The 20,244-nt window shown below is 41.5% G+C and overlaps 1 protein-coding gene across 1 annotated transcript; it reads right to left on the bottom strand.

The window, feature by feature from the left end:
- Nucleotides 1-1,111: 1,111 nt before the first annotated feature.
- khdrbs1b (KH domain containing, RNA binding, signal transduction associated 1b) lies at nt 1,112-7,170 on the bottom strand. The gene is made up of 9 exons (XM_054764482.1): nt 6,873-7,170; nt 6,027-6,151; nt 5,307-5,423; nt 4,897-5,043; nt 2,750-2,871; nt 2,448-2,661; nt 2,215-2,282; nt 1,865-1,923; nt 1,112-1,780 (listed from the first exon to the last, which is right to left on the bottom strand). Exons 1-9 carry the CDS (start codon nt 6,967-6,969, stop codon nt 1,674-1,676), a joined length of 1,056 nt encoding a protein of 351 aa, XP_054620457.1. The 5' UTR covers nt 6,970-7,170; the 3' UTR covers nt 1,112-1,673.
- Between the last annotated feature and the right edge of the window lie 13,074 nt (nt 7,171-20,244).

Below are 20,244 nucleotides of genomic sequence, written 5' to 3'. Positions count from 1 at the left end.
ATTATTACTACTGCTATGATATTGGAAGTTGTTTTTTTTCTTACTTTTGAGTCTTTTTGTTATTGATTTTTTTCTTTTAAAAATGACTACGCATTTACCAGCAGGTTTAAGTCAAAGGCTAAACACACTACGAAATTAAACATTTAGGGTTAGGTTACCTTTACAGTGGAGTTGTCTAGGTTAAAAGCATCCTCTCCATTGCACTGCCATTACTGCCTAGACCTGAATGGTGGTTTGAATTCAGTTAATTTGCAGCGACTATGAAAGCAATTGTCATTAACGATTACGACCACAGGTAAGAGGATTGAAAAAGTCTTATACATACCCAGGCATTCAATGCTTTAGAACTCTATACACATTAGGAAGCTATCCGGGGTTATTTTAGAGGTCTTACCTCTGGGTCCTTTTTAAAAAGTATAGAAAGAGAGAGAGAGAATAAGTCGAGCTCTTTTGATAAGCCATCATTTCAGACATCATTTAGTAGAGTTAAAAGGCGTCAATGCATTCATTTAAGATTTAAAAAGCGCTTTTGAATGAGAAACAAAAAGAAAAACCCCTACATCTGACTGCCGACAGGAAACAAATAAAGCAAGTTACGTTTCATTAAAAAAAACAACTAAGCTTTATTGACAAACTGCTGCAAAACATCTTTTGGACAGATTTAGTAACCTATTTAGGCAAGCTTACACATGTAGCATAATGCATTTTATGGAGAGGGTACAGAGACTAGTGTGAAGAATAAGTACAGTTAGGAGCTTTTAAAATATGTACAAGAGTTGGGATTGAGCTGCAGGATCCCTTCTCTATTAAAAGAGACGACCCATGTGGAGATTTTTGTCCCAATCCTTCTTGTGCATGCAGTTTATCGACAATCAGATCACAACATGAAGACCTGAACTGTTTTTGAAGCATAACAGGAGGCCATTGCTTTAAATGAGTCTTAGTATGTACGTTTTACATGGTAAATCAAATTGAGGATATGAGGACAGTCCATCTCAACAGTGTCTATTAGGGCTATATTTCAAAACTCTAACAAGTACAATGACAAATATTGCTGCCTGAATCTAAATGAATCTTTTAGAGCTATTTAAAACAAAATCATCACACAGAGTGAATTCCATTAACTTTATCCTTCACTTCATTTTATATTTGCTTTTGTGTTTCTATATTACAGGTTTAAAAAGGTCTTTTATTCAACTACATTAACAGAATTTTGAAATGTAGCCTAAATGGGAATCTGCAACTGAACCTCGACAGATTCTTTGTTTAAAAAAACAACTAAAATGGATTCTTTAAGACAGGTGGAGTACGAGCCACTATTTCAACTTGAAATTACTATTACAAAACAGTCTTTTAAAAAAAACAATGCCAAGAAAGCCAGAGGGGTGGAAATGGTCAGAAAAACAGAAATAAAAGGGCGGGGAAAAGAAAAACCCTCTAACAGCCACTTTGGTTGCTTGTGTATAAGTGTGTGTGTTTTAGGGGAATGTGGGTTGATTATAGTCAAATCACACACAGAATTTCAGTCCCAATCTTGTAGAAAGTCCAATGTTAAAAATAAAAAACAAAAAAGAAACCAAAGCCAAAACGGACAATTACTTGTGTCGGGCTGCTTAAAGCGACAGCTGCCACTGACGACAGGTAACACTGTAAGGGGGGGGGCGGGGCTCGCTTCAGTACGCTCTGTATGGGTGATCCCTGTAAGGCGTCTTGGCACCTCTGGAAGAAGGCGGGGCTTTGCCTGGAGCTGCTCGCTGTGTCCCGTTCCAATTATCCTGGGCTGAAGGCCACACATGTACATCACAATTATATCAACGGTAATGCTGGTTCATCCATCAGACAAATAATAGTATGTATTTCTTACCATAAGTATCATATGACTGTGCAGATTCTCCGTGTCCGTAGTCGTAGTATTCTGGCTCTCTGGTGGGCCAACATAGGAAGGAGGAAGGGGAGAAAAAAACAGACTTTAATCTCAGGCAAACATCAAGTACCCATTGAGTGAAATGTCTAGGGGGATGCTAATTGGCTTCCGTGAGTGAGATCAAAGCTCCCGAGCAGCACAGCCAAGTACCATCCAGGCTGGTTTGGTGCAGAATTGGGGGAGAAAAAAAAAAAAAAAAAAAAAGAAGGCAGAATGCATGCTGGTCTTGGAGCCTATTTCAAGTGAAGGTAGCAGGTGAAAAAGCAGAGACAGAAGTGTGAGTCACTCACGCCTGCTGCTGACTGTAATAGCTGTCGTACGACTCGTAGGCCACCCCGTCATAGCTCTCTTCGTATCCCTGGAGAGGGGAAGGAACAAGAGGGAGAGTCTTGTGAGTCATGGATGTCAAGGCGTCCTCGCTGCCAGCACCAGACTGAAGCAATCATCCGTTTTCAGTATTTAAATACAAGTTTTATGGAAAAACAAAAACTAAACAAAACAGTATACACTCAACAGTACTTACATATTCCTCGTAGCTCTCGGCGGCTGCAGCAGGAGTGTGCTGGTGGGGTGGCATCCTCTGTGGGGGCCCGGCAGCTGGCGGCCTGGCACGGGCTGCTGCAACTCCCCTGGCAGATACAGCACCGGGCCCTCCTCGGCCCGGCAGGGCGCCCCTCATTGCGCCGCCTCTGGCTCCCCGGGTGGCGGCGGCTCCACGTGGCGGCATTCCCCTTCCCCTGGGAAACAGGTCAGGAGCGCATCCTTGGTTATAGTGTCAACAAACGCTGTCCTTGTGTCACCCTCAGTGCACACGTCTGTCATTACCTGTGCAGTCCTGGGGGGACGCCCCGTCCCCGCAGTCCTCTCCCTCTGCCTCCGTGCTCCTGGCCTCCGTTCAGGTAACTCATCTCCATGAATTGCTCCTGGCAGATATCATCAGTCACATCCTGTGTGTAGAGCAAAAAATGACAGAGTGATGCAGAGGAAGCAGTGACCAACAAGAAAGAAACCCTGTAGAGTGCAAACCCCGTATTGGGGTCCTGTGAAAAAATGTAGCGGCTCTGCAGCTTTACATTTAGGATGTATTCACACATGGGATATTATAACATGCTTGGGCACAGAGGGCACCTTACAGTGAAGCACTGTACACTGACTTGGCCTGAGAACAGTTCTAAGAGGTTGTTGTCCTGGGCTAAGGATTACTCACGCACAAGCACGTGCATGAGACCCAACCTCACTTATTAATCCTGCCTTGCATAATAGCTACTCTAAACATTTATAAAGTGAGGAAATGAAGTGACACCACCAAGTTCCATACAAAACGGTTGAGTACTTTTCAGTAATCCTGCAAACTAACAAATGTGCAAAGACAAAGCTTCTGTGGCGACATAAAGCCCTCCCTGTCTGTGTGACTGCATGAACAGAATACGTTATTCATTTCACACACACACAAAAAAGTTGAGTGGATTAGCAAGTCCCCTTTACAGAGAAGCACAAATCCCGCAACACAATCTGCCGTTTTCCTTTGGGGAGCAATTTAGAGCGCTGCCCTGTGACCCAATCAATTCTTTTCATGCACCCAACCTGCGCGTAAAATGGAGACAGAGCTCTAATGACTATGAAAAAGACAGAGCATCCTCAAATATGTGGCGCAGATGGCAGCTTTCAATTACTTACAGTGTGAGCCATTTGACTGATATCAAATTCAACTATGGCGACATGCAGTGACACTGCGCCGGCATCTAACAGGCCAGCTGGGTGACAGGTCTTTACACCCTCAAGGTGTTGGATGAGCTTGGTGAACACCCGGTAGAAATGATCAAATAAGCAGCGCTGTGTCACCAAAAACGACCTGCAGACACATGATTTGAGAGGCCATACTTTGCTTCATCCGCACCTCAAATCCTGCATGGAGGTGAGTGGACAAGCAGATATGCCATTAACAATTTAAAAACAACTCCAAACTGAAATGCATTAAATCATGCCTGGAATGCAAATTAAAGTAATAAAACCTGGCAGCTTTTCCCACAACACATTCCTCTCCTCCCTCCTCAAAATATTGCACCCTAATGAAATATGTGAGGCCTTCCGCAAACCCCACAGTGAAACATTGTTAGAGAACAAGTAGCATGAGCTCAAAGCAAATCAGGAACCTCAGCATAAAACCCATCCAGTAAGTGCAGGCAGCACAGCGTGAGCTTAAAATCACAGCTGTCTGAAAGTTAAACAACTCTACTAGACTAGACCCGACGATAGACAAACAGTGCCACCATTATTTCACACTGCTATTCTAGTGGGGGAATGGGCTTTGTTGTTACGTGCAGTGCTGAATCAACATTTGTGCTGTAAGCGACATTTAACACAACGGACACAAAGCATTTTAAAAACAGCCTGTGAGTGCAATCCTGACATTGTCATTGTGCCAGACATGAGTCAAGCAGCGGCCTATTAATGTTTACAGGCTGCCACGACTTTCTGTAGAAGTGAATTTGCGGAGGAAAAACCAGTCAAGGTCTCAAGAACAAGATTGAATCTGTGTGCGTTAACATTTTCTCCACAGCCATTCATCCGGTCTAATTCAAGCATGAAAGGTGTTGATGGAGGGATAAGAATGTATAAATATAATATATAATATAAGTATAAATACAAACAAATGACAGGACTGTGACAGGAGAAATGCGCTCTACAAGGATCCAACTGTAACTTTAGGGAGTTTAGCCAAATCACCATAAAATTCAGCAGACACCTTTAGGGGACTGAAAAGCACGTGGTAAAAAAAAAAAAAAAAAAAAAAAAAAAAAAAAAAAAAAACACACCAGTCATTGTCCATTTGACTAATGCTTACAAAACTGAGTATATCTGTATTCCATGTACCTAGCATGTCTCCCTAAGTATTTTTAGCCCAACCCATAGGGGGCGCCCCAAATATCATCTACAGTCATGTTCAAATGGAAGTTTTTAGCACAACTCACAGGGAACAGGAATTTCTTGACTTCTTCCATGGCGTGTGCCATGCGCAGGTAGGCGTCGGGCACAGGGGCAAACACCTCCACGAACACATGCAGCTCCATCGACAGGTGTGCATACTTTGGCTCGCCGCCGTTCCTTAGCTCCTCCTCCTTTAACACAGATAATGTTCATATTGAAAAATTTGAATACATGGGTAATTTCATTTCAGATGCAACCGGTAATGGCCTGATAATTACCTAAATTGGTGCACAACCTGTTAAAAAAAGACAGATGTGCAGTGACTAGGCTTTCGTAAGCTTTGCCATTAGCAAATTTTTTGCCAGATGTTTAATGGCTGCAGGAAACCCCGCCCACAAGTGTCCAGATGCCAAAAATGACTGTTGTATTTATTATTAATATTATTATTATATACCTTTGCTTTGTCTCTCATTGAGCCCTTGCCCAGCACAGAGATCTTTGCTCCGGTCTCCTCCTGCAGACGCTTGATGGTGTTTCCTTGGGGTCCCAGAATCTTGCCCACAAAGTTGAACTTGAGAAACAAGAACAAAGACAGGATAAGTCTTCCTGGCAATGAAAACAAAAGGCGGGAGGGGCTAGTAGCAATCACTGGCAAGGGTCTTGTTGCGCATCCTGCAGGCTTTAAGTAGCACATTGACCCAAGGAGAGGTCGATACGAGCCGCCGAGGGTTGTAATGCCGTCAGTGACTGGACGCTATCATCAGAGCGTTTAGCAACATGTGATTAAAAAGTGTCAATCTCCACCTGCGCTAGCTTTGAACTAGCTGATTGCTGCTGTGACGGTTGGGCCGAGGCTGTCAAATAAATTCCGAGAGTTATAAAAGTGGAGCATGGAAAGAAGAAATTCATTGCTGAGCCTATCTTCTTCCAGAAATGTAAAAATAACATAAAAATCGGTGTCTGTTACAGAATCCACTCAAGGTTACACATCAAATTTATGTGTTTAGTGCAATTCACAAAAAAAATGTACAAGCATCCACATAAACAGTCCCGGGTTAACATCCAGGTTAAGAAGAGTAATTTGAGACTCCAACTAACCTGGCGGCTGAGTGTAATTGAAACTTGACAGCAAGATAAATTGTCACAACAGTGAATAAAAGCACAGAAGACAAACCTTGGGGTACTGTTTGACAGGTATGAGGATTCGCTCCTTAAGTTTCATGTTCTTTGTTGCGAAAAGATCCAAGTACATGTCAGACTCGTCCTTCTTGGGTTCACCTTTTTGGATCCTGTCAATTTCTGGAAGGGGGAAAGAGTTGCGATTACAGACAGGGGCAGGCGTGCAGATTCTATCAATATCTATAATAAGACCTAATAAGATGAAAATTGTAAATACGCGCCAAAAAACAACGTAAAACAGCTTTTAAGATGGCGTGAACTTGCCCCATTATTCTCACTGGGGGTCGCAGAGGCTTTGTTCGTCTATTCTAATGGAAAAAATACCATTACTGCCGGTCTCGACCTGCATGTTACGGGTAAGTACGACTTACTATACAATTTCGTCGAATTTTAAGCTTTTAAGGGCATGGCTGTAATGGAGCCTAGATCAAAACAGGAAGAAAGAGTGATCCACACCCTATGAACTCGGGGCAACAAAGCCTGAGCGCAACGCAATACTGCTCGGTCTTCCTAACTTGAGCTCACTTGTAGAACCATTAAACCAAGAGACTCGAAAGTCACCGCGTGCGGATATACGTGTATATTTTGGGTGAAAACACATAACATAAGCGACAAAATTAGAGAGAAGACGACAAAAAACCAACGCGTGTTACGAAATGAGCAGGAAGTGAACATACAAATAAAGTTTTTTTTTTAAGTGTAGCTGTAATGGCCACGTAACTTCAAAGAACATCAACGCACGTGAACAGTGTTAAACATGGCGCTCAACTGATTTTTCAGACATTTATCAACACTTAAAACGACACAAAAAGGCTCACCAACACACCAAAGTCGCTTTTACCTGCGTTTAAAAGTTTCATGGCGTGCGTGAACGACGAGTCCAGACTGTCCTTTTCCGCCAACAGCTCAGGAAGATATTTGTTGTCGCCGTTCTCCATTTTGAGTTGAGAGATAAGAGGATGATTCTCTTCCGAGTTTTTAAAAAAAATCCAACAATGGTGGTTGAAAAAAGTAGTCCAGTTATGTAACTAGAGATTTAGTCTCAACAATGCCCGCTACTTTTTCGTCGCCGTACTTCGTTTGCTGGCCGTCCGTCCGTCCGCCCGCCGTGTCTTCTCCGACTGGAATGAGAGCAGAAGCGCCCAGTAAGATGACTCCAAAAGGCGGAAGTGACGTTATGTGATGTCACCATCCAAGCAACGCCCCTGCTGTTTCCTTCCTGAGGCGTCTTCAATTTTTTTTAAAAGCCTAAAATACTATTGTATCCTCTAAAAATAGCATTTTATAAGGTACGGATTGACGCAAAAGAGAATGATTGTGAACATTAAAAGTAGAATTATCGTGAACATTTTGTGTCAACACACCACAGGGCACATGAGTAGTCAACTAGTTTGTTTAATTTGATAGTTTTACTTGTAATGGTAATTCGATGATACAGAGTTCACTGATTAAAAGTCAAGCCTACAGATTACCCACACAGTTTTCTTCTACAATACACAAATTTTAGTGTGCTGACGATTTTTGCTGCAGATTTGTACATTGTGCATGGTAGAACCAGTAATTGCCACATTTTACACAGATAATCAGAATCACTTTGAGTCTGAATGAAATCATCCTTTCCAATCAAAACATCCTTCAAGATGCAGTCAATCATTAGTGCAAACAGGAAATTAAATGACTGTGTATTAGTTTATGTCAGCTAACTCTTCTACTTCTGAATCACTGCGCACGAAAGGGTGAAAACAGTCATAGACAATTTGTCTATTGTATGACTGAAAAGGCAAACCATGGCTCTTTTGCGTCTAATTTATTTCAAATGTGTAATCTAACTTTAAGAGAAACATGGTGCTTTGAACATAACGGAAGTTTTATTCCAGGCTCTTTACTGCCCCTCAGTGGCAGTGTTGATCATAACAGTGTGCTCCATCAAGCTCAAATTGGGTCCATCAGAGGAAGCCCTTTCTCAGTCCACACTCGCCCTTTTCCTCTCCACTAATATCGATTCCACACACTTAGTGAAAAGAGTGAGGGGAATGTCTGGAGCGGACCTTTCCGGGATTGATTTCTCTGGTCTGGATGCTCGTAATGAACCTGTCACGCCGTTGAGTGGCTCACACGAGAGGTCAGATGTTCAACTTGACCTAATGCATACAAAGTGAGCGCAGGCCATTGCTCATGTATTGTGTGTTCGCGGAGATATACTGTAGCATCTGGGCCGGCAGAGGCTGTGTGAACCTGCCGTAAAACCAGCAGGCCATTTGTCAGCATGCCGCTTGAGAGAAAACCATTACAATTAACCGCAGGTGCATCCGGGCGTGCATCTGCTCACAACAAATGAGCTTCAAAATTTGTCTGCAACAAACACGTATGGCAGGCCGGAGACCAGCTCAAGCTAGCAAGCAGCGCTGAGCGTAATCTATCTATGACCTGTTATTAGTATCCGATGGCTTGCAGGGCTGTCCTGACTCGTCTTGTCCATGACAGAATGCTTAGCCTGTGAGCTGAATTTCAAATGGGCTCATAAAAGGAAGCGTTACTCCTTGTGTCAGGTGGGGGAGCTCCAATTCGTTTGTTTGATTGTGCACTCGCTCGGCTGCTTAGGTGGACTCGTGATGTTAAAAGGTGCAGATGGAAGGTGGGTGTAATGGAAAATGATTATTATTAGGATTCCTTATTCATAAATGGAATGTTGTCATAGTTAGAGCACAGAAAACCTGTTTACAATCTTCTAAATACACTTTTTAACATTATTAGAGCCCTCTAGACATGAAATAACACCATTAAATTACACTCGTATTACCCATATAGTAGGCATAAAAAGTAAGACATTTAAGACATAAATAAGACCTGTGCTCATGTGTGTTGCTGTAAATGTGTTCCGGTGCTAGGGGAGCTTAGCGAGGGGCAGACAGGAAGTGACTTCGGGGGTTCAGAGTTGAGTTTTAGCTTAGCGTGGGATTCATATATTAGTGATTAATGTGTCTGAGATCATTCAAACCTGCAATAAAAGTCTGTTGTTCCGGGGATCAAGTCTGGCGCGTGTGTGTCTCACCAAACACGACAGTAACATTACTGACACCTAGCGACCAGTGTAGAACACTACATATCATTCACAGCATCTTTGAATATGTCTTCTGAATGCCTTATACTTGTATTTTAGCTTCTTTTAGCCACTATTATACTTGCAAATGCTTCATAAAAATATGTAAAATTTGCACAAATATGCATATCTTTCCCTAATAATAATCCAATCTCGACACAGCATAATTTATTCATTAATAACCATGATGGAGTGAAGCCGCGAAATTCAAATTCAAGGGCGAAGTGGCGAGGGATTGCTACATTATCATTCTATCCTGAAAAAATAATTCAGTTCAAATAAATCATGAAGACCCCAAAATAAAATCCTGAAATATGTCAACATGAATCATTTTATGAGTTTGTCATCCTGCTGGTGTGTGTGTGTGTGTGTGTGTGTGTGTGTGTGTGTGCATGCAGCATCACAATATTCCTGTAAAATAAAACAAGCGGGAGGCTGCAGTCTTCCCCCGCTGTAAGATATTCACGACCGATTTACGATGCGCGTCCGCGTTCATTGCGCCCAAATGAAAAGCCAATAAGGTGTTTATAGATACATATATAAATATATATATCCTCACATAATACCCTGTAGCTTGTTAAGATTTTATAACCATGGTCACCACTGGGAAATAGCTCCGGAGGCGGTTTGCATTCGAGCATATCAGTAAGCAAGTGAGTGTGAAGAAGGCGCCACATATGCTGTATAGTGAATTCTATCAGAAATACTTTATCATGTCTGTTTTCGTACCAAGTCACAGGAACACGCTGTTTTGTGCGTCTGCAGCTTTAATTCTAATGACCTGTGTTTGTCCGACAGAATGTGTGTGTCTCCAAGAAGCTCCTTTTTACACTTTTTTACTTTTTCTAATCGATGCCATACATCAACAACAACGCAATATGAAGGAGTGAGACACAAATGTTAGCATTACTACCATAGCCATGTGAGCTACAGTGCTAACATCACATTTTAAAAGCAACATTATGCTAGGTCAGCCTATTCAGTGAAGAAGAAAAAAAGATCAGACTTGCAGCTCCCATGTCTGATGGACAGATAGCGCTGGGCTTTATTTTGAGATGTGTAGTAAAGCCTGCTTGAGGTGATATCCATGAGGAAGGAGGTTTTTCCTTCATGTGCACGCACCTGATATGTCACCCTGTCTCTCTCTGCAGAATGAAAATCATCTTATTTAAAACCTCCTGTAATTACAAATGCATTAAAGCCTGTAAAGGTGGAGATCAGAGGCCTTTGTCGCGTGTTTAAAAGACACGTCAGGTTTCTCTATCCCCATTTCACCTGCTGGATTTACAAAAATAGTGCCATGCCTCATCCCATATTTCATTTCTTAATGGTGGCAAATGATATACATCCCTTCACAGGGCTGCTTCAAAGCTGTTTTGCTCTTAAGCTACAAAAGCAGGGGAGAGATACTGTATACTGTACAGCCTTTGCTTTGATCAACCTCCAGTATGTCTGGCTCTCCGAAAAGGACGCGCGCTCCCGCCAAAAGTTCTAATAATAATGATTCCAACAGGAAACCACAGAAAGGCATCATTACCCTTCATCATGAATGCACTCAGAGATATGCAATTTACCACCTCTTTGCTCCATAGCATATTTATAGGAATCCGTAATTCCATTTTCCTGTTCATTTAAGAACAATATCCAACTGGAGTCTGACTCAGCTTTTTTCACTCGCCGAGGATCTCAACATCGCGATGAATGTGGAACCTTCCATTTGTAAGGATAAGGATAAAGCTGAGCCAATATCCATATACGGTAAATGTGTACTGTTGAAATACATGTGCATGTGTTACTGTATATGTGCATGTGACAGCAGACGCTGGTGCATCACTTCATAACACATCAATGCACTACTGTGATTTTGTGGATTATTTGTGAGTCGTTGTGTTTACTGTGTACTTGTGCATGAGCAAGCACACCATGTGCTTTGACTTGGTGAACTATTTTGAGTCATCCTGTTCATTTATATTGTTCAAGGTTGCCGTGTTTGCGTGTTTGCGCATGAGAAAGCATACTGTGTACGTTGACCTTTTGGACTATTTTGAGTCACCACTTATATTGTTCCGGGTTGCAGTAATGATTAATGACTGGGGGAGGAACGATTGCATTAATCACATTAATCGCATTAATCACAGTGTTGCTCAACCGTGCTTGTGCATGAATAAGTATACCACGTACTTTGACTTTGTGGACTATTTGGAGTCATTGTGTTAATTCATATTGTTCAAGGAGGCAGTTACCATTAATAACTGGCGGGCGGAACAATCGCATTAATTCTAGAACACGTTGATGTTGCTACATGAGCAAGTTCAATGCCACTGGTCCAGCCAGCCCGCATTCTGCCTGGGCTCGAACAAGGGTCCGCAGAATGAGAGTCGAGAGCGCTATCCATCCATGTAAACTTGGTGTCCAGCGTGACTCTTGAGGCATCGGACAGTGAGGCTGACCAACGTACCTTCGCACAGCTGCACTAGCTGGCATCCGTTGCACAAGCAAACCTTGTACTTTGACTTTGTGGACTATTTTGAGTCATTGTGTTTATTTATATTGTTCAAGGTGGCGGTTGTCATTAATAACTGGAGAAATGAATGATTGTATTCATTCCAATCATTGTGCAACCGTGCATGTGTCAGTCATTCGAGTCAGGATTGTACTTGAGCAAGCACACTGTGCTTTGACTTTGTGGACTATTTGGAGTCATTGTTCATTATTTCACTATTACGATCGCATTAATTCCAGGACACGTTTATGATGCGCAACTGTGCTCGTGCATGTGCAAGCGCACGGTGTGCTTGGACTTTGTGGATTATTTTGAGCCATTCTGGTTGTTTCTACTATGCAAAGTGGCCAGCGGTTGTTAATAACTGGCAAGTGGAGCAATTGTATTGATTATGCAAGACGCGTATGTTGGGATCACATGCATTTGCACGTGCATTTGATTCTGATGCAGGTGGGATGACCATTCCGTTAACAGGAGAAAATAACATGACAATTTTATTGTGATATGGATGAAGGAGCTCTTGCTTGGCACATGTTCATATCGCAAACACATGACAAAGGCAAAGCTATCCATCATAACCCCTGAGGTGTTTTTGTCTTTTCACCCAGCAGGAACCCCACCTCTTTTCCTCGTCTTTCAGGATAATCAGGCTGGCTGTCAGGTCCTCCTCACGTCCAGGTTACAAGGTCCTACGCCGAGTGTCGAGTCCAATTTGTCTTCTTTGGCCTTTGAGTAAACGTATGCAGAAGCACAAACCCTGTGGAAACAGACTTTGGGGCGGGGGGGGGGGATTCACACAAAGACAAGGTGAGGCCTCCTGACTCGGACAACACAGAATCCAGACAGGTGGTCTGATGAGGTGTGATGTGGCCGCGAGTCTGCATTCTAAATGGACCCGCCTGAGGAAGCTGAAGCAGAAACGTTGTTGTTATTTGTGAGCAGGACTCTGCAGCAAACGTTTTTACTCGGATGGGAAATGGGCGAAGGAAGAATCCAGATTCTTTGGTAAGAAAGGGCCATTTTTTTAGAAATTTGCCAGAAAAATGCAGAAATCTGTATGACACAATTCAGGCACGTGGAAGACGTGCTTCTTATGAAAGTTCAACTTTACGTTTATGGAGAACTGGGGCGTGGCCGAAGAAGATCCAATTCAAATTTTGTATTTTTTCTGAAAGAAGGGGGCATTCATTCATTTTCTATGCCGTTTGTCCTCACTAGGGTCGCGTGGGAATGCTGGAGCCTATCCCAGCTGACTTTGGGTGAAAGGCGGGGTACACCAAACCGGTATATGGTCATAAATTTGTGTCTTGTAGTCTGACGGGGAAACGTCTTGCCATATTTGTGGGCAAATGCTTGACGAATTGACCTCAGGTGGCGGGGAATCGTCTTGACGGAGAAAAGACCATAATCCCACCAAACCCGGGGGAACATAAAGACACACAACCATTTACGCTCACATTCATGCTTATGGACAATTTCGAGTCTCCACTTCACCTAACATGCATATTTTTGGAATGTGGGAGGAAGCCGCACTACCCGGAGAACATGCGAACTCCACACGGAGGTGTTCCAACGGAGATACGAACCCACCATCTCTTGACTTGCTGAATACTGGGGCGTGGTGCGGCCCAGAAAGTGACATTTCTCTGACATTTGTCATTTTTTTCAATTCATAGGAAAAATGCAGTAAAATCAGGTGAGGATCTGGACAAAGGTGCCGATTTTCTTATGCTTTGGGCGGGTATCTTCCAAAGTGGTACTTGTCCCAATTTGGATGTTTCAGCCTTGGTGGAGGTTCTAGTTTTCTTTGTTAGCGCGATTATGCAAAAACCACTGAACAGTTATAAACAAAACTTGGTTGCGGAAGTATGAAATACTACTTGGTGAGGATCCAGATAAAGGTGCAGATTATTTTTTTGTAACCCTGGCAAGGTTGCAGCGTTTTGGTGACATATTTCGCTGACACTTTACAATAAGGTACACAAAAATGCAGTAGTTACTGAGGAACTAATGAAGAACTAATGAGTAACTAACGAGTAGTGGTTAGGGCTAGGGCTAGGTAGCTTCGTTCCTCATTAACTACTGTAATACCCATATTTCTTTTATCTATCTGCAGGAGGTGGGTGGATTTTAAAGGGAACATCTTGCTACTGGTTTGATGAGCATAATTCCTCCTTGGTCCAAGTGTGTGCTCTACTCCGTTATTTATTGTCTAGTTAATCATGTAATGTTCAATCTCCATTATGATTCCAATGAGACGTCCACCCGCCACCATTCTACTGTATCTCTTTCTCCCAGGCTGTGGTTGTGATTAGGACGAGTTGAAGAGTTAATAAGCGTATTAATTACCTGTGTAGGAGACCGAGCAGCTCACACGGCGAACTCACCCCTGGCTCTGTAGCCTCCCCTCTCCATATACGCACACGAACAAGTCACAGTTGTGTTCCAATGAGCCATCCAAGGTCGCTGTGCTTTCAACACCCCTCGCTTCATACTCTCGAAAGTCACACGGTAATGAGCTTAATTAGAATAATTCAAGGTTGGACAGGACAAGAGAGAGGGGCATAAAAAGAATGGAAAAAGAACAAGTGGATGCACCACATTCTGCAGTAATGATACAGCATATCATGCATTAGTACCACGCAGCAATGTCTCAGCTTTTTTGTTTCCCTGGGTGTGATTCTCAAATACATACACAACTAATTTAATCCCCCGTAGCAGCAAAGGTTTATTGTTTTATTCTAACTTCATTAAGCAGCAGAAAGATGAATTCATGCAGCGTGGCTGCTTTATCTTCATGCTGGTTTTGTGTCTCTGGCACTCTCATTTGCATTCACACCACACGGCCCAGCCCCTAAAAAATGACACAAGCCAGGTCGTAATGTAATGGCCCTTTTTTTTATTTTATTGAAAGTAATAATAGACGGAAGGGGCATATTTATACAAATGACCCGAAAGGGGCAATGTATAAAGAATTATGTGGCAACTGACGTTTCCTACACACACACACAGACACACACACACAGGAAGGAAAGCAAATACAAAATAAAAGTACTGTATGAACATTTTTCAACTCACTAAAATCCATTAAAATAAATACATTTTAAGTAAAGTACACTAAAATATATACAGTAGGTATTGTATTATATTTATATAAAAATGTAATTGAAATATAAAAAAATATTAGATTTCAGATTTACATTTTTTTTAAACACCTTTCAAATATTTTTCAATATATAAAAAATGTATATATTTCTAAATTTCATATAATATTTAAAATCATTGTTTCATTCATTAAATTGTATTTATATTACAATTTATTTCTTTAGTTATTTATTTCGGGTTAAGATTTAATAATTACTTTTATTGCAATTTTGTGAAATATTTTTTTAGATTGCTATTATAATCATTATTCGTATTTTATATTAAAAATAAAAGACAAAGATTTAAAAAGACTTTTAGATTATTTAATACATTTTAATATACATTTTAAATCTTTTCAAATTGAATATATTTCCAAATATACAGTAGATGGCACAGCGTTTACATTTTAATGACCAAAAACTTTAAATATATTTTAGATTCATTTTAAAATACATGCAACATAAATTGTAGAAATGTTTCTAACCAATCACGAATATCACAAAAACATTTTAATTGAAAATTTTAAATAAGCCTTTAATATGTTAAGATTCATTTTAAATGAAAAAAAAGTAATGATTTTTGCCTTATTTCATGACTTAACAAGAATAATAAATAAAATAAAATCAATTATTTAAAAGACAGCAAATATTTTTCTTTATACCTTCTTATTTTATCTGGATATGCAATAGTTTGTTATGTCAAAAAGCACGCAAAAGGCTGGATTCAGTCAAGATCATTTTTTGTAAGTCTTGGCAAGTTGCTGAAAGTTCAGAGAGCCAGGCGGGAAAAAGAGAGCGGGAGAATGTTAAAAAATGTGCAGAGGAGAGGTCTCTGAGGAGAGTTGCGCTGCTTTTATTTTAACCTGCTCGTGTTCATTGGAGACGTCATTACAGAAGAAAAAGAAGTGGGGGGGAAAGGTTCATTTTTGGAAATTCTTACAGTATCTGGTTGGGAGACAGATTCAGGCCACTGTGTGTGTGTGTGTGTGTGTGTTTCCCCCTTTTATTTACGTTTTGAAAAGAGGAAGTCGGTATAAAAGGTTATTTCTCATCTAGTGTCCCTCTTTCAAGGGCAAAGAGGCTGTGAGCCCGGTGCTGATGTGCCTAATTCTTACTTGCTTCCACCCTTCACAGGCCTGCCTTTATCTCCATCTGCGTGCACCTTCATTGTGACACTTAAAGGAGAGCTTGCAGTGAGACAAGACGGTGCAGTTAATAGATCGCCAAGGGTAGGAAATAAAGTGCTTGTAGGAATAAAATCAAAACAGGCCAAATCAGCAGAAAAGGCCAGTAATCAAAACACGTAGTAGCGACTGCGGCTGCTGCTGCTGTCCGAGCAGCCAAGCTATAAGCGCTGACAAATTGAATTGCTTACTTTTCATGCCACATGTGTCATTGGGCTTCTTGGGAGGTGGCTTAAAGAAGAAAAAAGGCAGCGGATGGCTTGTGTCGTCAGCACAAATAGGTGACGGGTCATGAATTCTGTTTTCAACTTGGGGGGGAAAAAACACTCTAAAAGGAAATGAATGATAGAAGAGCCACTTCGGTCACACTTCCTGCTAACATCGCTCCCCTCTGCAAAGCTATCAACGTTTAAAGACCCCTCACTCTATGTATGTCTGTGAGGACAGCATGGAGTGTCTACTACTGTCACAGTGCAACCTGAGCTAATATATGTGTTCCTTCTACAACCAGGCAAGAACTACTATTACAGTATAGCCAATATCCAAAACTTCCTTACTGTTTACTGATCACGCACAGCCGGTTGAGGGGGCCGTGTCTCTATGCAGCTCTGGGCGGTGGGGACCAACTTCAACAGAGTAGGCGTCCAAGAGGAGAAGAATGCAGATTTTCTCTGTACACAACTTGTGACTGATGGAGGATTTTAAAAGCCCCTGAAATAAGCAGAATAGGGCCCCCTTTTAACAAGACATGCAAAACAACAGGATGGCGACTCCTGTCAAAACACCTCTAAATCACAGGACAACCTGAGTTAATGTGTCAGTATAACGGCTACTTCTGCAAATTAGCTACACATGCAAAATAACAGGATGGTTGGTGACTTCCGTCAACACAACTAAAACACACGCTGCAACATGAGCTACTGTTTGTGTTCGTACTAGAACTACGCAGCTGATGGGGGCCCAGATGACTTAGTGAGGCATGCAAAATAATAGGATGGTGACTTCTGTCAACACACCTCTAACACGTGAAGCAACCGGAGCAACTAAATGTGTTCAGACTAGAACTAGGCAGTAGCACAACAACGGTGACTTAACTAGGCATGCAAAATGACAGGATGGTGTCTTCTGTCAACACACATCTAACTCAAATTGTAACCTGAGCTAATGTATGTGTTCTTAGAAGGACTAGGCAGCAGACGGCGGCTCAACAACTTAACTAGGCATGCAAAGTGACAGGATGGTGTCTTCTGTCAACACACATCCAGCTCACATTGTCAGTAGAGCTAATGTATGTGTTCTTAGTAGAACTGGGCAGCAGACGGCGGCTCAAAAGACATAGCGAGGCATGCAAAATGACAGGATGGTGACTTCTGTCAACACACCTCTAACACATGATGCAACCTGAGCTCATGTGTGTGATACAAACATTTCCCCTTCAAAACTATCAAAATGAATACAGCCTTTGTGCTCTCCTCAGTTTATAATGACAGGATGGTAACTTCTGTCAATACACCTGTAATTCACATTTTAAGTTGAGCTAATGTATGTGCTCTTACTAGAACTGGGCAGCAGACTGAGGCTCAGACGACTTAAATAGGCATGCAAAATGACAGGATTGTGACTTCTGTCAACACACGTCTAAAACATGATCCAACTTGAGCTAATGTGTTTGATACAAACATTTCCCCCACACATATATCAACATGTAAACACGCTTCACTCTCCACTCAGTCTGTGAGGACAGGATGATGACTTCTGTCAACACGCCGCTAACTCACGTTTCAAGTAGAGCTAACGTATGTGTTCTTACTAGATCCAGGCAGCAGACGGCGGCTCAAACAACTTAGCAAGGCATGCAAAATGACAGGACTGTGATTTCTGTCAATACACCTCCAACATGTGAAGCAACCTGAGCTCTTAAATGTGTTCTTACCAGACCTAGGCAGCAGAAGGTGGCTAGGACGACTTAGCTCGGCTTAAAAAATGATAGGATGGTGACTTCTGTCAACACACCTCTAAATCGGTGCAACCTGAGCGATGTGTGTGATACAAACAATTCCCCTTCACAGCTATCAACATGGAAACACCTTCACTCTCTGCTCGGTCAGTGAGGACAGGGTGGTGACTTCTGTCAGCGCACCTCTAACTGACTACCTGAACTAATGTATTAGCTAGGCATGCAAATTAACAGAATGATGACTTCTGTCAGCACACCTCTCATTCGAGAGGAAAAGTGTCTTTAAAATGTTATTTCATGACAAAAAGGGGTGCTCTGTGTATATTTCTGTCTGTTTATGAACGCAATAGTCCTCGAGGGTGAATGATTGTCCTCTCGCGTGACGCTTTACATCACGCCTCAGGCAAACCGCAATTCAGCAGTCTAATGTGATTCGAACGAGATCGACGCCGTAAACGATGACACAACGTGTTTTTTGGGGCTGCAAACAGTGTCACATCGCGCATGCACACATGGCTAATCTGCTGCTGGAGGCCATTGAACGCACCACATGCCTTTTACGCCATCACTGCAATTTATGGAGTTGGAGGCAAAAGTTCATTTGACTTGCTAATAATGGGGAGGATAGAACAAAAGATACAATCTACTGACATTAATTGAAAGCCTGCTGATGTGCGTTTTTGTATTCTTAAAATCGTGACAAAGCGACCAGGCATGGTGTCATCGTTTAGTCTTGTGTGTGCGCATGCATATGCATATTTATCCCTCCCTTGCATACATATTCAAAAGATCATCTCACAAGATGATTTGCTGGCTAATTAGCGGATTAAAAACATTTGGAGTATATTGCGGTGTCAGATTTGAGCCTCGAGGCCAAACTCTTGATTTTTTATCACAGTGGCATTATGAGATCAATGCGTCCATGATATGAGTCATAAAGTATGGTGGCTTTCTAAATGCCAAGTTTCCCCCCCAGAGAGCTGCATCGCAAGCTCTGTGCGCCATGCGCACTGCTCAACTGGAAATCACCTCAACACGTTGGAAGGCATTTTTCTCTTTTTTCGAAAGGGCAAATATGTTGGAAATGTGACAGATTGGCTCCCAGGATCCACGTACAGCATGCAGACACACAAACACACACGCGCGCGCAAAGATCACGAGAGCTGAAACCGTTTAAATGACCAAACGTTGTCTAGTGAGCACATTTGCAACGAAATTGGGCTTAACCGCCTCCTGTGACTACACGGCGGTGTCGTGCAGTTTTGCATCACACTAGTGCCATCTAGTGTTCTGAAATAGGCTGCAACTGGTGAGATACGGCGGGAATTACAAAAACAATTCCGTGTCAATAAAACAGAATAATGATACAAATAGTAACGTGTCAAGTTTGTATGTTGTCAAATAAATTCTGTACATTTATTGTAAAATATTCAGTTGCAACAAAAGTATGTCAACTTTTTACTTTGGTTTCAACTCTTAGAAGTTACAAAAATGACATTAAAATTATGAAACTTTTTTTTTTTTTTTTACAGAATTAGAGAATGTTCATTTTTTAGCTGAGTTTCACACTAATTTATTAAATAATTAATTACAGTAAATAGATTGACAACAAATGAAAAATATATTTACTAGAATTCCCGAATTATATTTTCCAAATTAGTAAAAAATGTAGTTTTTACTTAGAATTCATATTTAATTATTTTTATTGTATCATTCACACAAATTAATTAAAAGAAATTGATATTTTTTTTTTTAGATTAAACACAATAAATACATGTTACTTTGCCAATTATAATCCCTAAGGGCAATTATTTTTCTGTAAATTTGTAAACTTAAAAAGAGAAAAACTATGTTTTTTCTGCAAGAAAAAGTCAGGCAAAATAAACACATTAAAAACACATATTTACGATGCTAATAAATTAATAATAATAATAAATATATTAGCATGTTGGCCACACAGTCAGGAGATTGGGAAGACCTGGGTTCTAATCTCTGCTTGAACATCTCTGTGTGGAGTTTGCATGTTCTCAGGGTACTCTGGTTCCTCCCACATTCCAAAAACTATATGTGCCTATATGTCTATATGTGCCCTATGATTGGCTGGCAACCAGCCCAGGGTGTACCCCGCCTCTCGCCCGAAGTCAGCTGGGATAGGCTCCAGCATCCCCCGTAACCCTAGTGAGGATAAGCAGCAAGAAATTCCAAGGCAAACTGCACAGAAAAAAGCCACAAGAAGAACACAGCACTTACAAGCCCTCCAAACAGATGACTCTAATATCTTCCCTAGCATATGAAGTGGCGTTACAGCCAACAGACAATAAATAAG

Source organism: Dunckerocampus dactyliophorus, chromosome 20, assembly GCF_027744805.1.
Source record: "Dunckerocampus dactyliophorus isolate RoL2022-P2 chromosome 20, RoL_Ddac_1.1, whole genome shotgun sequence".
Lineage (NCBI taxonomy): Eukaryota > Metazoa > Chordata > Actinopteri > Syngnathiformes > Syngnathidae > Dunckerocampus > Dunckerocampus dactyliophorus.
This window is presented reverse-complemented; position numbering and strand designations above follow the sequence as displayed.

Coding starts and splice junctions, on each gene's coding strand:
- khdrbs1b (XM_054764482.1), bottom strand. CDS start 6,969: ATGGAGAACGGCGACAACAAATATCTTCCTGAGCTGTTGGCGGAAAAG. Junction 6,152..6,872: donor CATGAAACTTTTAAACGCAG/GTAAAAGCGACT, acceptor TCCCCCTTCCAG/AAATTGACAGGATCCAAAAA. Junction 5,044..5,306: donor CAATGAGAGACAAAGCAAAG/GTATATAATAAT, acceptor TCTGTGTTAAAG/GAGGAGGAGCTAAGGAACGG.